Here is a 24,962-nt window from a genome sequence, read left to right on the forward strand (position 1 = left end):
TAAACCAATATTTACCTCAAAATAATAATTTACAGTTTACCAATAGGTACATACTTAAATGTATCCATTTCTTGAAAATACTTCATGTAGTTATCTAATTGGATCATTACTGTTTGCAAACTACCGTCGCATTTTGTAACATACGTACAATAACGGTGAACTATTCAACGGACAACTCGTCATTTGATTAAATTCTATACAAACACATGATTCAAAACGCTTATGAAAAAGTGTCTTACGGTCAATTGCATACGTACAAATTTCCAGACACGCTTTCTCTTTGCACTTAGCATTCGCATAAAGCTTCCGGAAAATACATGCTCGCATGTACTTTGCCATCACAAATGCCCCACACGTGTCCAGCTTAACAGATATAATTATCATACGCCCATAGAACAGATAATAAATAGAATACCGATAGCCTATATTCAATACGCCGCATGGTGAATCAGGCTTTTGAATGTATGAGTGTCCTACGAAAATGAAGCACGCATTATGCACGTGCAGTAGTGTGTGTAATACACCAACATTAAATGAGCGTAAATGCATAAACCGAAAGCAGTTTTCAGTATTCTGCGTAAAACGTATTCTAGACACTGTGTAAGTTTAACCCGGATTCTTCCTTACTCGAGTCGGTTACCTGCTATCGCCTTACCCGTTTTGTATTTCAGTACCCATTATTTCTGAGTTCCCTGCATACGCCATATCTTCTGGAGCATATACTATGGTATAATGAACGAAAAGCGCTTCAAGGTGTATAATATACGACTAGTCAATTTCGTCTACTAGAATCTCCAACTTGCTTATATGACGAATTGCAGAATGCCGATCATACACTCTGGGAGTGTCCGCATATATCGGTTGAAAGGGAAGAGCTTCTTAAGTCAGTCCAACCCCCAGTTGAACCGGTTGGTGGAGAAAGTAAATCTTAGCTGTCGAAAAGTTTGTGGCATTTTACGGCGAGAGAGAAGGTATTCCCTTATCGCGAATTGGCCGTAACTTACTATATAAAAGCAGGAATCACGCACACTCAATCAGTGCACGCCAACCAAGGTCTTGAGAAATTACTCCTGGGACACTCTCACCACAACTTTGAAGGGCGCTTAATGTTCGTTACGCCATGGTATACGCCTGCATAATGGGTGTGGAGACGTAGCGGGTAGTATAGTGATAAGTAAGTCAATTTCGTCCTTATTAAATGAGATGCACATGGCTCAATTGGTAAACCACTATTCTACCACTACTCTCCGCTTTTTTCACTAGTAGATGAGGTGTTTTTAAATTATGTATTCAAGGTAGCTTTTCATCAGCCAGATCAATTTATTCCTGGATGAAGGACACTTTTAATAAATTACTTCCATTCCTTTTGGTCTTTATCGCTTTCAGCCATACGATCATTTTGATAGTGAATCGAATTAATAAGTCGTTTTGTCTATTTTGTATATCATCTAAGTGTATATTATAATGTATCTATAGTTTATAAATCAAACCAATATGAGAGCAGTCTATTCCAAAATCTCGCTTCAACATTTATACTTTTCGATGTCTCTGCATGAGGTTTTAAACATTTTATATCAACAAAAATATTATCACATTGAAATGTTCCTGAGTTTGAAGCATTCCCGATTCTAGAACATGGGTGGGTTACCCGTTTCTAAAGCCGCATGCGGTCATGTATGCCATTAAGTGCGGTGTTTTGGATGAATCCAAATGTTTAAATTAAATCCTTTTATTTTTATATATATTTTAAGGTCATAAAATGCCGGATATTCATCTAAAAATCAGTTGAAATTGCGGACCTCCGTGCTGCAACTAAAAATTCATTTTTTTTCCACAAACAGCAGTCACAGTAAATTTAATAGTTTATAACATAATTTTGCACATTTTAGAGTGCATATAATTGAAGTTTCTTGAATGTTGCCTTATTTGATTGGACTATTTTAAATACATCAAATAAAGTAAAAAGTATGTAAGAAATTCCAAACAATATTCTGTAATACCTTTGCTAAAATATAATGACAATTACTTTTTATAGTTTCACAGTTAATTAACTCTTTAGTTATTATCTACGAGTTTCAATAAGCATCTACATCTAGAATCTAACAATCTAATATATTATTTTAAAATACTGGCTTTATTAGCCAATTAACCAACTTCATCTTATACTGTCTTTATTATAATTCAAATCATCCTGTTAGTCGAAAAAGTTTTCTTGGGATATCTGCTTTCTACCTAAAGATTCTCTCAACTCATTTAGGGTTACTCTCCTCAAACTTTTTACGGCCTTAGCCCCCCTCGCATAGCTGTTACGTATTTAAATACAAAGTGCAAATTTATAGGGTTAAATTTTGAACAAAGTTGAGGTTAGAATCTTTGAAGAGAGGCTATAACGATTTTGTTCTTCGGTCACGTTCGTTGGCGCGCTGGCTACATACAAAATGACCGAAGATTCAGGTGTTGTGGACCTTTTATTAGATTGCACAAAGAATAAATCAAAATTTGATATCACCCTTGATACATATTTATCATTAAATTAAGGCATGATTTAACTATCGCTATCATTTTTTTTTCTAGAATGTATAATATTCTGATGTATTCCGTATATATTTGTAAAATATATACAATTGGCCTAGTATTATCGTCGCTATAGGATTTGTTTCCCGAATAGACCAAATGTCAATTTTTCAGGAGACGAAAAACAAATTTCATTGTCGTATTATGAAATATCAGTAGATGTATCAATCATTTTTTCTACACTGTGTGATTGCAACATTATCTAAGAATAAATTCCAAGAATAATATACTGGTATAAATCAGTAAATGCACAGAAAATTTGTTTTATTTACAAGTACTCGTTGTGGATATTCGGGAAATTTTTAGCGCTCTCTCAGAATAATGGATATTCGGGACAAAACAAGGACGTTCGGGACTTAAGAACGTAGCGTATTGCTGCACGGCCCACGGATTACTGAGTGGTCAAAAAGTACGCATCTCAAATATTATATTTATTTACACGATAATTTTTAATGATTACTTTTACTATTTCAATACCAAATGATCGTAATAACCCAAGTTCGTAGGTAATAATAACATGCGGCATTCGCTTTTTTCGGTTTTTTTCGTAATAAGTAATAAAATAGTTTTTAATAATCTTTTTTTTTTATTCAACGAATAATTCACAAGATTTAAGAATGTACCATTCTAATTATTGAACATACATAATTTTTAAAATCACTTCTGAGAAAATATATTATAACCAATAGAAAAAATCTTTTTGAAAAAAGTAAGACACCCGGCAGGAATCGTCCCTGCATCTCCTGGGTTTACGACCCAGTCCACAAATTATCCACTATGCTACGAGGTGACATACTTATAACGACAAACTTTAACTATTGGCCTTTTAATACCTGCTCATCAGTATTCTTCAAAATCAAGCGACTATCGGCGATCGGTTTTGGTTTATTAAATAAAAGTAGGTATCTACTACTTCAATTACTAACCGACGTCACGGATTTCTCCAATATTTTATGATGGTACTTACTCGTACTTGCTAACAATTTTATATTAATACTTTTTCCAAAAAAAAAAAAAATCTATGTATATATATCAGTATATTATTATATCTATATATTTCTATAATTAACAATTAAACTTATTACAAACCACCAAATAAATATTATATATTAACTATTGGAATGACAATACAAAATATTAGCATCTATAAATTAATTACCATTGGCTGCTAATATTAGGTAGGTACCAATATCCTAAGTATATAATATTTACCAAATAACTAGTTACTAACATACATATTAAATTAAATTAACTATCAGCGCATTCAAAAATAAATCATAGCATCGCCTTTATTTTCATAGAAATACCTAGATTAAAAGTAAAATAAAGACAAACAATGTTTAATTAATAATAATTTGAAATAATAATTATTTTTTACGTCATAGTAGTTGCCGGGTCACACTGTAGAATTCATATAACCGTTGGGATTTTGTGTCATTTATCAAAACAAAATGCAGTTATTTAGGTTAAAATACTCACTTCCATAACTTTACTATAAGTTCAGGGCGAACTGGTGATGTATCAGCTATAAATGATCTCTTCAAATTTGATGAATTCACTATTAAAACAATAGTAACTTTAAAAACAATATCAATAAGACGAAATTTGAAAGAGCATTTCGGACGGCCGAAAAATATGAAAGTGGGCTAGATTGTTTTAGAGCTGGACAGCGTGAATGTGGGAGCGAGATGCACGGCGTCAGCGCGGTTTGATTGGCCAAAAGTCATATTCGGGAAATAAAAACTCAGCCAGAGATTTATTTCGACCGAAATTAACTTGGATATTCAGGTGCGAATAGTTGGACATTCGGGAGAACAACACGGAGTAATTGTAACTTAACATGGCGTATTCGGGTTTTTCAAAAAAATATCTCTGTTCCTAGATAAAAATATATTGTTTTTATAAACGATTTCGGTAGAGTTCGATAAAAGAAATTGAACTGCATTAAAATGTCGATTTCGACAAAAATGGATATTCGGGAAACAAATCCTATAGCGACGTTATGTAGGAGTTTTTAAAGTTAAGCCGAAGGAAATGATCTCACAATTATTTATGATATTCAAGATGTTCGATTCAAATGAGGTAAACGGACCTGACCTGATTTTTTAAATATAGAACATTAGAAACAAAAATTTATTCTTTATGATAATATGGTTATTATAACATAAATAATGCTAGATTCCCTTATTTCCTGTACTGTTTCGTGTTTTACGTACCTGCAAGTTCAAGTGTAGGAGTCAAGTCAAGTACCTACCATGTACTAATGCAATGGTTCAAAATTACAACAAAACCGTTGCGAATATTATCAAAATTTGAAATTAAACCATGACTTGATCTATATGCTAGCATTCTTCCCTCGGTCTATCGCCACGTCCCACAGCTTCCGTCATGTGTGATCAAATGAATAGTAAACTTGATTTTATAAGGTGGCATTATTTATTGTATATATTAACGGAATTCAAAAAAACATCTCACTTCCATATTTTTATATTTCTTCATGACTAATGAGTACATGGGTAACTTAAATAGTAAATGTGATAGTTATGTATTCCGTGCAAATATTTTCAATGTATATTTTCTTGTATGTTACAAAATTTCTCGATATATTATATTATTGTGTCTATATCATTTATTAGCCGTAATTGCATTTAACTAAATATTTAATTAAATACATTATAATGTTATCTTTAAAATAACTGCTAGAAAGGTATCCGACCTCTGCTTTCATCTAATGCTACTTGCTGCACGGCCAAGCGCCGTCTATTCGGATAACTTTTTTTACGAGTTAGGTATCACCTTTCTAAGCTCGATGATATTATAAAGTGTTGATGGGGTTTCGCAACTTTAATATTTGAGAAGCGCCCAGAAACAGTTAGGATTTTTCTTGGAAACTAACATATTAATATTAAAAAAAAACACACACACACACATTGGGAACATAGCTACGCTAGAATATCTTAATTGGCTAGTCTCGTAATGTCCTAAGTGGATAAATATAATATATGAAAATTACATTTTTTTCTATTCTATAGCCATAAAGGATTTCTGTAAATAGTTTTGATACTCCAAAATAACAAATTACTTAGGTACTAATTCAATTATTTCATTGACTTACTGTTAGCATTTTTAATTAAGAATAAATTACATTTCACTGTGGTTACTCAATAGACAGGTTGCATGACAATTTAATAAATTGTATTCAAAAGAACAATATTTATTCAAAAATCATCTCAAAATAATAAAATAACGTAGTTAGTCATGTACAAGTGCATGGATTTATCATCTATAGAAAACAAGTGTCTATAGATGGATGTATATTTGATGAAATTGTTCGCAGAGTAAAGCTAAGCTGGAGTGCTTTTGGCCGCCTGAATAATGTCTTCAAAAGTGACCTTCCACTGTGCCTAAAGCGCAAAGTTTTCAACCAGTGTGTGCTTTCCGTAATCACATATGCGTGTAAAACATGGACCCTAAGTAAAAGAGAGATCCAGAGTAGCACAACGTGGTATGGAGAGGTGCATGCTGGGCATAACGCGAATGGACATAAAGAGGAATGAGTGGATAAGGAAGCAGACAAGGGTTTGCGATATAATAAAATTCATTAAAAGCCTCAAATGGAGATGGGCTGGACACATAGCTCAAAGAAGAGACAATCGTTGGACACATCCAGTGGTATCCAAGAGGTAGAAAACGTCCGCAAGGTAGACCTAGAGGCCGCAGTGGATATTATATTCAGGCTGATGATATAAAAATAACCCATTATTACAATCGATTGCTATCCCAACAAGAAACTAACAATATAAAAGAGGTGTAGTTGAGTGTTGATGAGCCAAAAACAATATTTATTATCTATTGTTTAAATTAATTCTTACATTTCTGCATTACCGCATATGGATCAATTCGAGACTAATTATTGACAGCCACGAGACTTTACTGATCTTATGATCCACTGATCACTATCCAGCAGTGTGATACCAGTAATATATTATTACCCTACACTTAAGTCAAGAACTTATACGGTTTTTACATACATAACTACTATCAAATTTGTGGCCAAATAAAGAGAGAAAAACACTTTTGACGTAGGTTTCATTAAAATAAATCCTATATAAACTCTTGACAGATAGATGTATCTATCTCATTTTTGCTCTATCACACACTAAAATAAAAGTATTATTTTCAAATGCTGAGTGATTTTTGAGGAAATTTAGACAGGTTCATTTTCATTTACAGTACATACTCCACGCCCGCGATGGTCGAGCGGCTTACGGCATCAGGTTATATTGTTGTGGGTCCCAGGTTCGAATCCTGGGTCTGACATACACATACTGTTTAGAGTTTAATAGGTTGAGCAAGTGCCAAACATCCATTTCTCGTAAAATCAAAAATCTGTAAATACAAACCTCCACTCTTTGGAGACCCATTTATTATCGTGTTAAGACCGGACATGGTCTAAAGAAAAGAAGAATATAGTCTATAAATGACATCACACGTTTTGGGTTATTTAAAACCACCCTATCCTTCAACCCTTCATATTTCGTCATAGCATAGTTTTTCCCCATATCTCGGAATATTTTATAGACTAGTTTTATATATTTTGTTCGTTATATTATGTCACATTTAATACACACCCCCCTAACCCCTTTGTCACAAATATTCACATTATAATATATCATCCCCCTCACATTATTAAGAGGTTAAGTTATACATGGAAGATCCGTTACTTACTTCTAGCGAAATTTTAGTAGCACTACGAAACAAATATTCGACGTAGAGACATACAATACAATTTGTTTTTTTAATTAGCTCTTGGCTGCCTCACAAAACAGTTTATTTTGTTATTAAAAATTTTTGGTTTGTTTTTTTTCTACTTATTTGATTTACCTGTACTTTTTATTCTAAATGTCATATTGTGAACGTCTTGAATTTATAATATGTTATGTGCTTAATGTGTCTTTTTTAAATAAATTAATAAACAATATAAAATCTATAGTCACTGTAAAAATATTGTCGATTGTATATTACAACATTTTTATTAGCTCGTATTCTTGTTTGTCCAGTACAAATCTTGCAATCGATTTTTAACTAACTTCCCGACTAGCTTAGCTAGACATTTAAAACTTTTATAATATATCAAAACACGATGCCAGTGCATTCTTTTAATACTTTTAGCCATCTTTAAGCAGAATTGAATTCATTTTCAGTTAATTCTGTGTTGTATGAAAAGTTATTTCCGAAGAAATCCACTATTATTGGTTGCTAAGTGCGTGGTCCCAGCAACAAAATTATTAATATATACGTGCGTTACTATGGAAATCAAAATGACATTTCAGTATTCTATATTTTTGTTTGTTTGTTTTTTATTTACTTCATATCAAGTACAAGTTTGAGCATATTGAGCATAATAATTCAACAGAATATTTAAAAAGGTTGTATAAAAAAAAATCTTTTTATCTTGTAACTATTTGTAATGACTTTATAATATATGGCACATTGGTCATTTTATTCTGCTATATAGAATATATATAAAAAGTATGATGCATCAAGATTCAATATTACTGTAGTATGGTCAAATTTTAGTTTAATTCTTTTTATATTGAATTATATGTCACCCCTTGGCAACTTTACCTAAGTCATCCATCCTATTTGAAATGTACAAATGAAAGCGACGTGCCTGTGCCAATGGAAAACCATGGCTTTTCCTAATGAAACTCATATGTCGGGAAACTCCATTGTCTATTTTCGCAAGACGCTAGGCAGCGTGATTTATTTTACTTAGCGCAAACCTAATGATAATTTCCACTAAGCTTTTGCACCATGCATTTGGTAATAAAATAATTTCTTTTATTTTAACTTTACTGCAAAATAATATACAAAATATTTGGGATAAATCATAATATTTTTTAACAATTTTTGATTAAAAATTAAATTATTATTATATAAACTTTAGAAATACATTAGAAAAAATCCTACAAGAAAAAGTTGCACTGAGTATGAATAGGAAAAGTTTTTTTTAAATGATACATTATTTTCATGTCATATCAACTGTTTCTATTACATACATAATTTGAAATACTTCTGAGAAAGACCCTGATGGCTAAAATTATTAAACATAGAACATGCTTTGCTTACTGATTATCTGAATGCTGGTTGTCCAAATTCGAAAGAAAATTTATTTGTCAAAGTAACCGAATCCAAAGGATTCAAACAGTATTACTTTTCTGAAATTTATGTAATTACAATAATAAAACTAAAGATGTAATAATAACAGACGAACAATACGTCCCACATAATGTAGGCTACTGAACGTCAAATGAAAATAATCGGCGCGCGTAAGTAATCCGGGCGGGGCGCAGGCCGCGGGCGGGCTGCGCGTCTATAGTTATTCTACGTCTATTTTCGCTTTTGCGTCGGAAATTATAAGTAAAACATGTTCCATGTTAAAATAGTATATTAAATTATTAGTAAATTCAAGTCAGTTACAACAAAAAATCTTGGAGTGATCCGTGACGTCGGTTAGTAATTAAGGTAATCAATACCTACTTTGCTTTAAAATACAAAATCCGGTTGCCAATAGTAATTCAATTTAAAAAACGTTTCCGAGAGTATTGTAGGAGGTATTAGTTCAAATTTGTCGCAATTTGATAAGATGCCTATAGCATTGTGGTCAATGTGCGTGGGCGCGAATCCCGAGAGACGCAGAATCAATTCCTGCTGGCTGTCGTATGTTTTTCAAAAAAATTAATTCTATTGGTTATATATTATTTTCTCAGAAGTGTAATGACATATTATCGATGTTCAATAAAAAGAATGTTACATTCTTAAATCTTGTGAATTATTCGTTGAATGAAAAATAGCTGTTGTTTCTATTACCTTTACTATTCTTTCTAGCGATTCTAGATTGTTCTTAGCAAAAAACTATATTTTAATTATATTTGTAAAAGATTTTTCAGACACAACAGTCTCTATGGATTTATGTGACGTTTTAATAATTACAAACTTCCTAGAAACCTTGTACAATACCCATTATAGAACAAGAAATAAATCCAATTAAGAGTTTAATTAAATCCGTAAATAAAAATAGTTTTCAATTGAACATGGCACACAATATGTTTAAAACAGATTTAATTTCCGAATATATGCATTCATTTTAAATATGCACTGTTTTAATTAACTCTATAATCCTAATGCAATGGAATAAACTAAAATTTTCATATATTTTTTATATTATATTAATCAGAGTTTTTTCAGTTTTTTCTTTGTTTCAGTTATTATATTAATCACATTTTCTCTCGATTTATACTGGTACAATTTATAATATTATTCCTCCCCTGCGTAAGATACTGGGCTCTCATCTGGGGGTCCGGTTCGATTCCCGGTAAGATCACTATGCATTTATATATTAATACTATCGACTGAAGGTACTTGATGGAATTTGAATTTAAATTCTAATGGACTCAAGCTCTGTACTATTCCATTTAAGTGTGTCAGTGTGTGTTTACCTTTGGTGAGTGTACACGACACCTGAAGATGTCGAAAGGCGAAACCAAGGTCGCAAAAAAACGACTTAAATGGAATAATAGTACAGAGCTTGAATCCATTAGAATGCATGTATATGTTTTTTGTTCAAATCCTGGGTGTTAATTTGATCGTTTCACTTTACTACACCACTCACCACTGTCATTAAGCCTCGTGACCTGCTGTATTATTAAAAAAGAATATGTCATTGTGTTGTACAAATAAATTTCTGTTTTATTTAATAATAAATAATAATTTATTTAATAATTAAGTTATGGTTGCTATTATTAACGGAAAACATTCTGGGTATTATGTAGATGCTAGTGAATATCGTTATTGATTGTATTGTCTCGATAGCTAATATACCTAGTACTCACACTCCAAACTAGAGGTGAGTTGGAAATACTGTCACCAGTTTGTGTACTCAAGTTTCGGATGAAACTACCCATACTCAGTATGTGTGGCCCAATAAACTTATTCCAAAAAACTTGTGATGAAATCATCGCGAGTCGCTGTTCTGTGCACTCTCCAGTTGGTAGACTTTCAACACTATTGACATGAAATGCGCGCGAACGATATAGCACTTGAATATAGGTATGTTTTAATTTATTAGTATATTGCGTTCGAATGTATGTCGCAGCACAGTGGTGAGATGACGCACAGGCTTAGGCTTGTTATATGAGCGCTCAAAACATCTTTAATTTTTTTTAAATTTTTGTTAACAAGAATATTGTAACCTAACAGAAAAACAACTCATACATTTAAAATGTGTTTAAAATTTTATAATAAATGGGACTTTTCGACAAGCGGAGCTCAGCGTATTTTTAGCGATTCTATTGAAGCCGATACACAGTCTGAGTTCCCTGAGCCGATACGTATTTCAAATATTAATATGGAGTTGGTTTTAGTTTCAGTTGAGTATCAAACTATTCAAAATACTAGTAAGTATTTTGGAACAAGTTTCTATACTAAGTATTTTTTATACTGATAGTAAGTATACTTAGTCTTCAAAATCGACCAGTTTTCCCATCTCTACTCCAAACCCTTTTCAGTTGAAATAACTTTTTTTATTATTAATTATGAATATTTTAAAACGAAAATCATTATGTCGTGCAGAAAAAAATCGTTCTTTAGTAAAAATATGTATTTTTAAATACATTCATACATACTTACAATGACGTCATATTGTATTCATAATTTTAAAATTTTTAATGATTTGAGTTATCCCACCTCCATCCGTCACACATATGCAGTAGATTCGTGCACGGCCGCCTTCCACGACTCTATAAACGTGTCAGAATAAAACGATTTTAGTGCAACACTTCCTTGATCCGAAACGAAGCTGCGCGAGACTGATGTAACTATAATGCACCTTAAAGAAAGAGTTTAGAAAATAAAAATAGAATCACGAACTTACGTCACGATGGCAGTCAGTGCGTTTAAAAATGTGTATATCTATTAAACTTAATTAATTATAAATTTTTGCCGCTCTCTCGATTCGGTCGCAATTCTACAGTGCACATTTTGCATAGTATGTACTGGGCGAGCCTGCAAATGGCACAGTTGCGCAATATAAACTCTTTCTTTCTATTTTTCATACATTTGCAACGTACTACAAGTTTTTAATTGTCGTCGCAAAATTATTGATAAGTTATCAGAATTTGACTTCGGCGGCAATTAAAAGTTTTATTTCTTCGGGTAAATACCTACCATTATTAATCAACAGCCTTTCTCAATGGATTTTTAATTTAAATTGTCAGATAATAAAATTTCATGATGTTTATTATTCGTGTAAGTATCTATCTGACTAAATATTATAATATTTGCTTTGTTGAAACAAAAATGACCCTCATCGATGGAGTCAACAAGCACCTGCTATCTTGGATAATACCTATAATATATCAAGTAATTGACGGTGGTATGTGTGATGACTCACTGATGAGATTGCTCTCAGAACCAAACTGGCAAGGAACGCAATTGGACGCCTGAATATTATCTTCAAAAGTGATCTCCCATTGTGTCTTAATTAATATAATACAATTAATACAAATGACAATATCGCGTTTTGCTTACTATTGAAGAATGAGATTGGCAAGTCAGTCAGCACTTTTACATGTAAACAGTTATTATCGTGATAGTTTAAAATACACCATATTGCTGCAAGTACCTAATCACATGCACGTGTACATCTGTTCACCTTCATTTTCATATACTCGTAATCATGGCCCCCACATCCTAAAGCGGGCCCCCAGGCCAGGATCTATGGCGGGCACCAATACCTATCGCTAACCTATCGTTCCCCAAGTGGTTTCCACGGAACCCCAGGGTTAAGGTTATTCCGTGTATTTTTACCTATTTTTAAATAAATCCAGTTGATTTATTGAGTTGTCGGCATTCAGCATAATATGGAGCGCTGATCGCGACATAATTTTGTGGTAGGTACCCAAGTAACATGGAACCCTTCTCCATATATTCGATTAAGTCAGGAAACACGCATAAAATAATTATAAAACAAAATTATACGCGTGAATTATCATTCTATCATCTCGCCACATAATTTTAAATATTCATCATCACTAAGGAAAATGCGACTTTTTTTACTATTAGAGCAAATTTGTAGTGTTTGTTTTTCTAATTTAACTGATCGGCTTGCCACGCCAGGCCCCCAGGCTAGAGCCCTGTCAGCCCCTCCCCCCCTTGTGGGGACCATGCTCGTAATTATGTTTCGTCATATCAACGGCCCAAATACGTCGGTAGAGATCGCATCGGATCATGTACTTTAAGCATTATGACTATCATTTTCTCTTTTTGTTACTAGCTAAAGACAAGCAATTCACAGAATAACCCACAATATTTTTCTTTTCTTCAAAAGCTCAGCGGTCTTGAAAGAATCCGAACCCGTGGTTTATTTATTTCGTTACATTATTATTGCCCCGCGCTTCGCTTTTATATCCCAGTCTATTATTACACCGAGAAATCAAGGAGTATTCTTTGTTCTTCTTCTTCTTCCCATTCTTTGAATAAAATCCTCCATCGACTGCTTCTATCTATCCGAAGAGTAACAAAGCGCGAACGTTTTTCCATTACCCTGAATAATGAAAAGTGCCCGCCGTACCCCGTTATAGCGATTCAATTAATTTTAATTAATTCGCAAATTAGAATTTCGCCCCAGCGCACCGCCACTGCCCCGCAATTCTCAGTCATATCTATCTCTTTCTTTCCCAGTAGATTTAAACGCAGTGACACACAACATCTGGGTTGCGAGTCAAGGTGACCTCGTGCCAACAGTTAGCTCTCAACATTCAAATATATAAATTAGTTTATAAATTGTTTTATAGCGTCTGTTTTTATAAAAACTTGCCTGAAGAAAGGTTTAATATATAAAATATTTTTCTATCCCATCACCAACATATTTTTGGTGGTTACATGTAAATTGTACGTAAAACATTTCACCGTGGCACAGTTTGCCTTAAACTTTCTAATAGGAAATTTTATTAGATTCAATATGAATATTAATTCAATTGTTATAGCTGATTTTGACAAGATGCATGAATTCAAGAATGAAAACCTAACCCAACCTAACATAACCTAACAAATAATCCAGCATGTCGGCTATTTTCAAAATTTGTTTGCTGCTGGCTTCCTGTAAAGTTTAAACGTAAACCGACAAGGACCGTATTTTATTAACTTAGACAGTCAATTTTATGCCAGAACTATACGTCCCAAAGAGGTTGGACGGTATTGTATACGTAAAACTTTTCGGACACAATTTTTGGTATACTTCTTATCATCATCATCAGCCGTGGTCGACCAACTGCTAGATGAAGTCTTTCCTTAACTTCTCACACGTTTCTTCGTATCTAGTCCTTTGCTGCCATATATATCCATCAAACTTTATAAATTCGTCGATCTAGCAAGTTTAAAGGCGTCCCTGCAGTCGTACTACTGTATGACGGCCTTTAACCCATTGCAGACAGATTAAATTTTTCAGGATCATTTAAAAAGGCACACTGTTTACTAAAATTGATATAACTCATGTATTATTCATTCAATTCAAATAAATCTTTTAAATATTTGTAGGTTTTGAATTTTTTTATTAAGTATTTACATTTTAAGTAAACTTTGTGTATAAGTGGAATGAAAAAAACATGTCAAATATAGTTTTTTGGTTTTTTTTAGCCTTTTTTTATACAAAATGACAGAGATAAAAAGTCTATGATAGAAGTAAATAATAAAAAGAAGATATACTAAAACTGGAGCTAAATATAATACTCTTCAAGATATTTAGAAGATAGAGGGCCATTTTATGTTTATTACTGTCTCTAACACCTCATACCTAGCGAACTGATCATTATTTTGACAAATTTAAATAAAAATAGATTTTATAAATCAAATATTTCTTAAAAAATATATTGGACCATATATAACTAACATCATAAAATGATAGCTACATATATTATTAAGTAATTTCAACTTTAAAAAAAATCAAAATATGATTAAAAAAAAATTATTTTCATCATGTCCTGCACCCTGTAACACCGGCGCCAAATTGGCGCCGATAGGGCGCGATGGGTTAATCAATGTTTGTCTACTTGTCAACCCGCATGTCCAACCCATTACTTTTTTTATATTCTTGATAATTTCTATCACAACACGCACTCTTATGTCCGTCCTTATCCATTGGTCCTCTTTACCTGTTGTAGTGTTATAAAGAATATATTTGTTTTTCGACTATGTCCGATCATAATAAGATCATACAGGCATCCACAGAGTGGTTTTATATTAACAGATTTTGTTTTACGAGAAATGGATGTCAGCCACTTGCTCAACCTATTGGGTCCATACTCTGAATCATACACAAATTGAAAAACAATATGTGTACTTGCCAGACCCAGGATTCAAACCTGGGAACCACAACGCTATAGGCCGACGCTTAAGCCACGCGGCCATCGTGGGAAAGAATATATATGTACACTTAAATAAAAAAAATTAAATGAAATCATTCCACGTCATATTTTTTTATTTTTTCTCACATTTAGGATCCACGTTTCCCGTGCATACGTTAACACTGGTAACACACATTGGTTGAACATTTAAATCAAATGTCACCTTTTAAAATACTATATAGATGCCCAACTGCGCTCTATGACCTTTTTTTATTATTTTTTTATTGTGAATAAAAAAGTTTAAGAACGATGACAAAATTGTCATAGAACACTAAATAAAAAAGGAACAATGATTGATTTTTTTCATTGATGTCTGGAGCGGACACCATCTTGGATTCACGACATTAGACAGGCCATCTGCCACAATTTCAAATAAAATACCCAGCAAGCCATGATTTAAAGTACATACATACAGACTGTGTTTCAGGCTTAGACTATATATACATCTATACCATCAATACCATCTTCTTGTTTATCAGTACGGTTACCACTTTTTAATACAATACACAGAACCACCTCTTCTACTTAAAATAATACTTATAAATATTTACCACTGACTTTATGTTTAACACAAAAAATTTCAATTTTAGCAATACGCGCTCGCAGGATATCGACGCTTAGTTAAGCAACAAACTAAGATTTGGCGGCGACACCATAGCAAATATCTCACACATCTGTAAACTTTTTATCTTACTCTAGCGCGTGACGCAGAGATTATAAGGGTGCCGAATACTTTCTCACTCGCACTTATGCATCGTTTTTGTTCAGGCCTTGGTTTCAGGCAATTTCTGAATTCAAAATAAGATAGCATATACTATGTCCCAAAACTAATACCACTATATTAAATTTACAATTCTAAATAGTATATGCTTAAAAATAAACTTTACTTGAATTGCAATACGACTCACTTTTAGAGATTTCCGTTAGGTGTCTTTGATCAGTTTATATTTTCGGAAACGTGTCAAATACGATACAGTATGAGATAGTGTTTCCAAGTATAAATTTTAACCACGTATTGAAATTGTTTCGTTTCACTGAAGACGTGGGTCCGCGGGGGCAAATCTGAGTCCGGATCTGCTTAACACTTTGTAACTTCTTTGGTTTTTGTATGTCAGTTAATTGCTCCTTACAACTTTCCTCCAGTCCATAGACGCGCCGCTGAATTAATAATTATTAGCCATCCACCGTATTATATTTTCTGCTTCTACAGAAGCCTTCAGAGAAGAAAATGTGCTTACTCCAATATGGTTTACAAGATTTTTGTGAGAAACATGATTCATAAAATTACGGCATTTACTCATAATAAGGGATTCCAATTACGGGATCCCGAACTATTTTCGATACCTATGAATCCCGGGATTGATAAACATAATCCCGAAACTTTTGGGATTGATTTTTTATCAATTCTTACGGAAAATAAAATAAAAACGAAATTATAACATAAAAAATACTTTTAATAACAAATAACTACATTAGAAATAAACTGAGTTTGAATGAAGTTTGATTTATACTCATGTGTAATTTGCCGATTCATTTTATTTTTTCACATAAATTAATAAAAATGAGAAGATTTTAAAAAATAATGCTTCGCACTATTAACAAAGTAATTCCACCATGATCTCGTTTTACGGCAGTTTCATATTTGGCTGACTAATTAGATTTATGAAGCGGAAAGACCATAAGTACACCATGATTTTCTTTACTATTTTAAACCTCGCTAACCTATTCATTAAGTCTTTACTATCAGAAACAGGAATCTCATATTAAATTCACATTATTATTTATATTAAAATATTATTTACTCCATTAAACTTATGTATTTCCAAGATTGAACGTATATAATATTAACAATAAATGTCTTAAATAGTATAAATTATACTCGATTTATTTTTAACCAATTTTATCAATGTAATATGTAAATATAAAATTTTTATAATATTAACAATGGAAAAAAATGTCAATCCCGGGATCAGAATTTTGGCTCGGGATTAGATTCCCAAACTCATAATCAGTGAATACTGTAGAGTAGACCAAAACGTTCGATGTTATTATTCATCACCTCAAGTATTTCGGGTATATTTTATGTGAGGGTTCCAGTTAGTAATTCTCTTGAATAAATCATGGGGTTGCTGCGAAAAGTTGGTAAGTCAATAATTATTTAGGTAGTTAGAATTAACAACGTATTATGTATAATATATAATTATAATTAATATGTATGCTTGGTTGCGCTTTTTATAGTGGACTGTAAATGATTTTGATGGAATTATTGTGATGGTAGCTGTGGATGCTGGGGAGGGGGGGTTATGTTAGGATGCCAAGCACTGACCTTTTATACTGTTGATGATCTTGCTCCGTGATCTTGCACTATTGTTCGCGTGGTATTGTTTATTGGGTCATCCGGTGCACGGCACTTGATGTTCAAAAGTGGTTTAGGTGGTTAGTTAGTGTTAGCGCGCAGTCGATGAATGACTGAAGTTGATATATTAATAACGGTTGACTACTGACTCGTAACTGAGTTGCGCCTGGTCTTGCGACAATAATGAGGATTTGAGGTAGGAGGAAAATATAGGGGTGACCTTGAAGTTGCGCAGATTGCATTATATTTTATTCAATAGTAAATGCAATTATTGTTACCGCTATTATTTTTGACCGGTCTTACATGAAGCATATTGTATCTTTTTCTCTCGCTTGGGGGCGCTCTAACTACGTCATATTTTCTGTCAAAACTATCAAACTTCCACGCTTATGTGGAATGTTTATTAGAGGATCATATGGGTCGTCACAGAGTGAAGGTTGTATTAACAGATATTTGTTTCAAAAAAAAAGGAGCTACCCGCTTGCTCAACCTATTAGGCCCATACTCTTGGTTCAAATATACATTATAGGCTGACACGTTATCCGCTGGGCTATCGTGGGCGTTAAACATTAGCATATCACTATATTAAACACAATTTTTTTTATTCAACAACACCGGTTAATAATTAAGTACATAATTAGTACTGATTTGGAATACAAAAACCGTTTGCCAGTAATAGCATCATATGGGCCGCCACATACATAGTGAAGGTTGAATTGACATATTTTTGTTTCTAGAAGAGATGTTAACAACTTGCTCATTGTTGTCCACACTTTTGAAAAACAATATTTGAATTTTGTCCAACTCGGGATTCGAACTCGGGACCCAAGATATTGTAAGCTGACACGTTACCGCTTGGCCATCATTATTACTATATCAGATGGTTTTCACATTCTGTCAGTAACGGCTACCATTTTAATCATTTAAATCGGTTGCCTGATTTATGCATTTTTAAAAATTCTACTATTTTTATTACACAACACGTACAAGCAATCTTCTTTTTTATCTTTATTATGCTCAAGTTTTGTTTTTTTTTTTAATTATAGAGAGTAGGCTGTGATCTTCGAATTGGCTCCAATAGGCGTGTGGATGAGTGCGGCGTCTGCGGGGGAGATGGCTCCTCTTGCGCCAGGCCGCTCTACCAATGGGACTCTACACCAATGTCATTGTGCTCAGTCACCTGTGGAGGAGGTAAGCATCTTTTAAATTCAATGATACTTTTTTCAATATTACTCACATTGGTGATTGATGTCAGTAGAGCACTCGTTTTATTTGAGCACGGGTTTGAATCCCACGTTAAGTAAAAATACATGTTGTTTTTTTATAAGTGTGTGTTTGATCCATAGCAAGGCCCCAATGACTTGTGCAAACAACGATTCCTCATTACGTGTGAAAAGACTTTAGTGCCTCACTTACTTGTCCTGACACGAAATGACACGGATCTAATGCAACAACCATATACTGTGGTATTTAATGAAAAATTTTGGGTTGCCATCGCGTTGTTTCCTTGACGTTTAGTACTCAGGACCAATTTTCAAGACACAATATTAGGTGTATAAATGCAATTAAAAAATATTCGTTTAGTTGAACATTTAGCAAACTTTGCTCAGAGTAAAAATAAGTAAATTCTGACTACCAGAGGTACTAGATCTAATATTTACTAAAAGTGCCAGAATCCATAACTTTTTTTAAACGTGTCGTCATTTTTAATATTTTCAGATTTCCGATGGCCTCATTTACCAATCGTAAAAAATATCCCTTATTCCGGCCAATATCTTGGTCCTAAAGTCAAATTTATGGCCCGTGTCTATCGAGTGCTTGACAATCGCTGAAATCTTGTAGTATTTTAGTCGGTAGGTATGCCCGTTTTTAACAATTTGAGAAGTTTGGTCAATAACATACTTTCAAAATACCTACCAAATCCAAAGGCTGAAAGTTCTTTACTGGTCTTAAAATATTCCGTATCTTCGTTGATCTCTGCAACGAACCCAAAACATCAATGATACAAATGAGGAAGAACACGCAGTGGTAACCCAAAAATCTATTACAATAAGAAACATCTGAAAGCCCCAAACATTGTTTAATAAAAGATTTTAGAAAATAAAAAGGAAGCTTGACTTGCTCTGCCGTAATTTTATCTTTAGTGATATTCAGTGTCCCCTATACCTGTATACTGAAACTCTACCAAAGCAGAGGAGTCATAAGTTAAAAGTTATGAATCTAAGGAATCTAACTATATGGATATTGTTAAAACTAAACTGGCATTCCAGGTTATCGAATGTCGCGCCCTGTCTGCCGTAACAGAGTGTCTGGCAATGACGTTGAGGAACAACTCTGCAATGCTTCGCAAAGACCAGAGCCTTCTGTCCAACAATGCAACACCCATCAGTGCCCACCAAAGTAAGCAATGCTTTAAAGCTGTATCTTTTTTATTTATTACTTTCCTCTATCATTACGAACTAGGAGAAAAGCCTATCCAACGATATACGAAAAAAAACTTGTTCTTCTTGTTAACATTCCTCATATAAAATAACATAAAGCGTTATCTAATGTCACACTCATGGCCCCCACATCCTGAAGTGGGCCCCCAGGCCAGGATCTATCACTAAGATTAAGGGCAGTGTGATTTTTTACATTAGTATTCCCCGTGTGGTTTCCACGGAACCTCAGGGTTCATGGTATTCCGTGTATTTTTAGCGATTTTTAAATAAATCCAGGTGATTTATTGAGTTGTCAGCACTTAGCATATTATGAAGCACTGATCGCGATTTCCTTTTATGGTACCCACGTAGCATGGAACCCTTCGCCATATTGTAAGTCGAAGTCTGAAAACACACTTAAAATAATTATAAATAAAATATTTCTCGTGAATTAGCATTAAATTATATCAATCATCATATCATATCGCACAGTCATATATTTTTAAATGTTAATAATTATTTAAGAAAATAGCGCCGCAGGCGACTTTTTTACTATAAGAGCAAATTTGTGGTGTGTATTTTTCTCACTTAACTGGTCGACTTGCCACGCCAGGCCCTTTCTAAGCCCGGGCCCCCAGGGTAGAGCCCTGTCAGCCCCCCCCCCCCTTGTAGGGCCATGGTCACACTATAAAGTTGGGTCCTAATTCCATCATCAGAATAAAGAAAAATTAATACAATAATAATTAATGAAGTCATCTAAATGGCTAAAATATATACTAAAACCGTCCATTAAATGTTTTGCATTCTGTACAAAATGTTCGCGTTGTTTTAAGGAACTACCACAATATTACTACATCCGTATCATTGCTAACCTTTTAATTACCTTTCATTAACACATTTAAATAACACGTTATTATATATAATGGCCAACGACTCCAAACGCGCCAGTCGCGGTGTTAGCTAAATGAGTAATAATTATTAATAACAATTTTTCCAAGGCCTGAAAAAAAAGTAAACTTAAGTGCGAATAAGAAAGCATTCAGCACGCGGATAATCTCCGTAATATGCGTTAGAGTAAGATAAAAGACACATGAATAATCCACTTAGTGAAACTAGAAATGAAACCGTTACATAATACTGGTTTGACTTCATCCACTTACTATCTAGTTTTTATGTGTGAAATATGAAGTTACTGGTCAATATTGTTGTCAATAGTTTAGTAGAAAAGATGGTTAACTGTGTTGTATTTAAATGTGGTAGCCGTACCGAGAAGCAAGATGATGGTATAATATTTAATAGATAAGTTAGTAATAATAAAATTTAAGTTTGACTGTTTGTCATACGCAAAAAAACGGCTTCATACTCGTATAATCGGACAATCCATACCCTTTCTGTATAGTATTATTGCTCTGATTTTTTTCAGTGTGTAATGCAAATAACAGTAATCCTATTTTTTTGTTTTGTTCAACTATCATTGACCTCAAAATAATGTTTTTATTTTAATTGGAACTATGTGAAAATAAACCCATGTGAATTATGTACAGGCTTCATTTTTGAAACTGTAAAATTATGTATACACAAGTATATAACAATCTGAATCTATTATGCCGAATACAATATAAATACTACCTTCTCGTAATAATTAATAAACTTTATTCCATAATATTAACTCCACAATGGGGTGGCAATATGTACATGTAGTACGAGGGTGGGTCAATAATTCCTTAGAAAAAAGCATTAAAACAGGTTTTATTTTTGTATTTTTTTTTATTTCTCAACATAATCTCCTTGGAGCTCAATACACTTGGTTAGACGTTTCTCAATTTTTTTTAAACCGTCAGAAAAATAAGTTTTCGGAAGGTCCTCAAAATAAGCATTTGTCCGATCGATGACTTCTTCATTTGAAAAAAAACGTTGTCCACTTAGCCATTTTTTTAAGTTTGGGAAAAGGAAAAAGTCACTGGGGGCTAAATCTGGCGAATACGGTGGGTGGTCGACCAATTCGAACTTCAATTCTTCAATTTTAGCCATTGATCGTAAACATGTGTGAACACGGGCATTGTCCTGATGAAAGAGGATTTTTTTCCTGTTTAAATGAGGCCGTTTTTCTTCAATTTCATTTTTTAGCTGGTCCAATAAAAATGCATAATAATCCCCTGTTATTGTTTTTCCTTTTTCCAAATAGTCAACGAAAATAATTCCACGTGCATCCCAAAATACAGTAGCCATAACCTTACCAGCTGATTTTACGGTTTTCGCCTTCTTTGGACATGGTTCGCCTTTCGCAATCCACTGCTTTGACTGTTCTTTTGTCTCGGGAGTATAGTGGTGTATCGATGTTTCATCTACAGTCACAAAGCGACGAAAAAATTCATCCGGATTGCGTTGCATGAGCGACAACAGGGCTTTAGAGGCCACCACCCTATTGCGTTTATTGTCGACCGTGAGCAAACGCGGCACCCATCTTGCAGAAATTTTTTTCATGCCTAATTTGTCATGTAAAATAGAAATGACGCTACCTTTTGAGATCCCTGTACCCTCAATTATCTCACTCAACTTTAATCTTCGGTCACTTAACACCATATCGTGGATTTTATTGATCATTTCTGGTGTAGTCACCTCTACAGGACGTCCTGAGCGTGGTTCATCTTTTGTTGACGTACGACCACGTTTAAATTCATTTAACCAGTTATAAATAGTTGCAAGTGAAGGAGCAGATATGCCGTGAACTAAATCCAACTCATTTTTTATTTCCTTTGCTGTTAACCCTTTTATATTAAAATGTTTAATAACAGCTCTAAACTCAATTTTCTCCATTTTCCATTTTCCATTTTTCCATTTTCCACAAGCAAATTTTTTTTTTAAATGTACGAGAAACACACAACAACCCGACCAATCTGATTGAAACTTCGCAGCATACTGAATCGGTAGTGCCGCTGCATGAAAACAAACCGCTTACAGTACTAGTCGCGCCACCTGTCGGCTTTTCTAAGGACTTATTGACCCACCCTCGTATTTTTGACTGAATACATATTTTTAACACTTTTATTCATTATTATTTATTAGAATGCGCATGAGTAAATTGATAGTTAAAAAGATAGCACTCTGTGACAATGAAAGATGTAAATTCGAATTCCACTGGATCAAACTTTTTCCAAGGTTTTTTTTCTAATAATTGTTTCATGCATTATAGATGGATCGTAGGCCAGTGGGGTACTTGCTCGGCATCTTGCGGGGGAGGAAGTCGATCTCGCCGCGTGCAATGCGCGGTGGTGTCCCCAAGTGACAACACTACTGCGCAGGTCGCCAATGAAGAAGCCTGCCCGGGGAGAAGGCCCAGACATCTGGAACCGTGCGCGGAACAACCGTGTCCAAGGTGGCTGTCAGGACAGTGGTCTGGGGTAAGAGAGATAATTCAACATTTTTATATATCATGAACCCAATTGTCATCCACAATACAATAATATTACAATAATCTACAATCTACAAAAAAGTTTCGTAATAGTGAATACCGAATCTTAACATATGTGGGAGTCATGGTGTTGTAGATAATGAAGTCGAGGTTTGGTGTTGCTCCGATGGATGGAGCAGCATGGTTTATTTGCAGCGTAAACAGTCGGTACAAGAGTGTTATGTTACAATATTTATGATACTGTTCCGAGGTCCGTGTCTCGATAGAATGAGGTGTTGTACGGAGCGATACAGACACTGAGTTACTAATAGACCGGGAACTTTTATTCGAGTTACATGTCCAATGAATTATGATCAGCTATTTATTGACGTACTCACAAACAAAATAACATATTTAAAATAATATTTAGAAAATATTTATTAGGTATAATTGAGTCAGCTACTCTATATTGAGTTTGCGTCATCGGATATCTGACTATGTGTAAAAACGGATATGCGGAAATTATCATTGCAGTAAGTTATTTACTGAGTTTGCCATAATTGGACACTACGGGAAATGTATATTAAATAATTTGTAATTGCGTCAGTTATTTAATATCGTCGATCAATATAATGACACGGATTGAGTTGTTTATCCCCATACATATTATAATAACATGTTATCCATGTTGATTTAATTACTTACTTTTTGTATTTCCTCAATGTTGTAGAAAATGAACTCAGTTACCGTTACGAAATAGTAGGAAACCAAAGCTATTAGTATTTTTTTTTTCTGAAAGTTATTTTAAATTTTTCCATAGTAAAAATATATAATATTTTTCTGTACAGCCTATGATCAGAAGAAAATCATGTTAAATGGTTAAATATATTTTGAAATCAATGAAAAACAAACAACCGACAAACGAATGAAAAACAAAGAAAACTACTGCCATTTCAAATAAATATGATTTAAATTAATCCCGACCTGCGATAGTAATATTATATATTCAATATCTAACATTTTAATAGCTTTATCGATTGAAAAAACTATACAATCTGTTATTGACAGAATTTTAACTAGAAAAAGTTGGATTCATTCAAACTTCATGTATTGATATCAAACTATAGAAAAGTTAATATTTTTTTATTAGAAACTCTATCAATTTAATCAAAATAGCAGCCTCTTGTTACTTTAAATACATCATATTTACGTACTATTATTTATGATTTTACATTAAAGCAATTCGAAAGTCTTGTTTGAAATTTTGAGTAAATTAGAAAATAAATCTTCGGATATAAGTGTGTAAATCTGCAAATGAATTAATGTCATGCAATTGATTCAATCATTTACGTTTGAACCTTTCCTTCGGTTTCCTTTTTATATTATATTTTGATCATAATATATTATATGAAGGTCTTCTTTAACATACATGACGGCCTTCAGAGTCTCGGAGCTGCGGGTTCGATTCCTAATGAGTAATTATATTTCTGTGATTTTCTCAAATACCCAAATCTTAGATTTAACTAATCTCTTAACATCTAAATGTTATATGTACGCTATTATTTCCGTGTCCGAAAATTTGTACGTTTGCAGTTCGCCGTAAACACTTCACCGTGAAATGTTGTATCGGAAATATATGGTCGTATATTAAAGACCGTCCAACCTCTTTGGGTCGTATAGTATTGAGATAAAATTCATGTCTAAATAAAACACGGTTCTTGTCGGTTTACAGAAAGAAAGCAGTAAACAAATTTTGA

At 33.5% G+C, this 24,962-nt stretch overlaps 1 protein-coding gene across 1 annotated transcript in view; it reads left to right on the top strand.

Moving 5' to 3' along the window:
- Positions 1–24,962, top strand: part of nolo (ADAMTS-like no long nerve cord) — a 704,571-nt gene that overhangs the window by 573,243 nt on the left and 106,366 nt on the right. The window contains exons 6-8 of the mRNA XM_085942742.1: positions 18,441–18,585; positions 19,665–19,794; positions 23,008–23,215. Of these exons, the coding sequence (XP_085798868.1) occupies positions 18,441–18,585; positions 19,665–19,794; positions 23,008–23,215 (483 nt within the window). The remainder of the gene's footprint in view (positions 1–18,440; positions 18,586–19,664; positions 19,795–23,007; positions 23,216–24,962) is intronic.

The sequence above is a fragment of the Rhyacophila brunnea genome, unplaced genomic scaffold (genome assembly GCF_057557595.1).
Source record: "Rhyacophila brunnea isolate RB1 unplaced genomic scaffold, BYU_Rbru_1.0 scaffold_15, whole genome shotgun sequence".
Classification (NCBI taxonomy): Eukaryota; Metazoa; Arthropoda; class Insecta; order Trichoptera; family Rhyacophilidae; genus Rhyacophila; species Rhyacophila brunnea.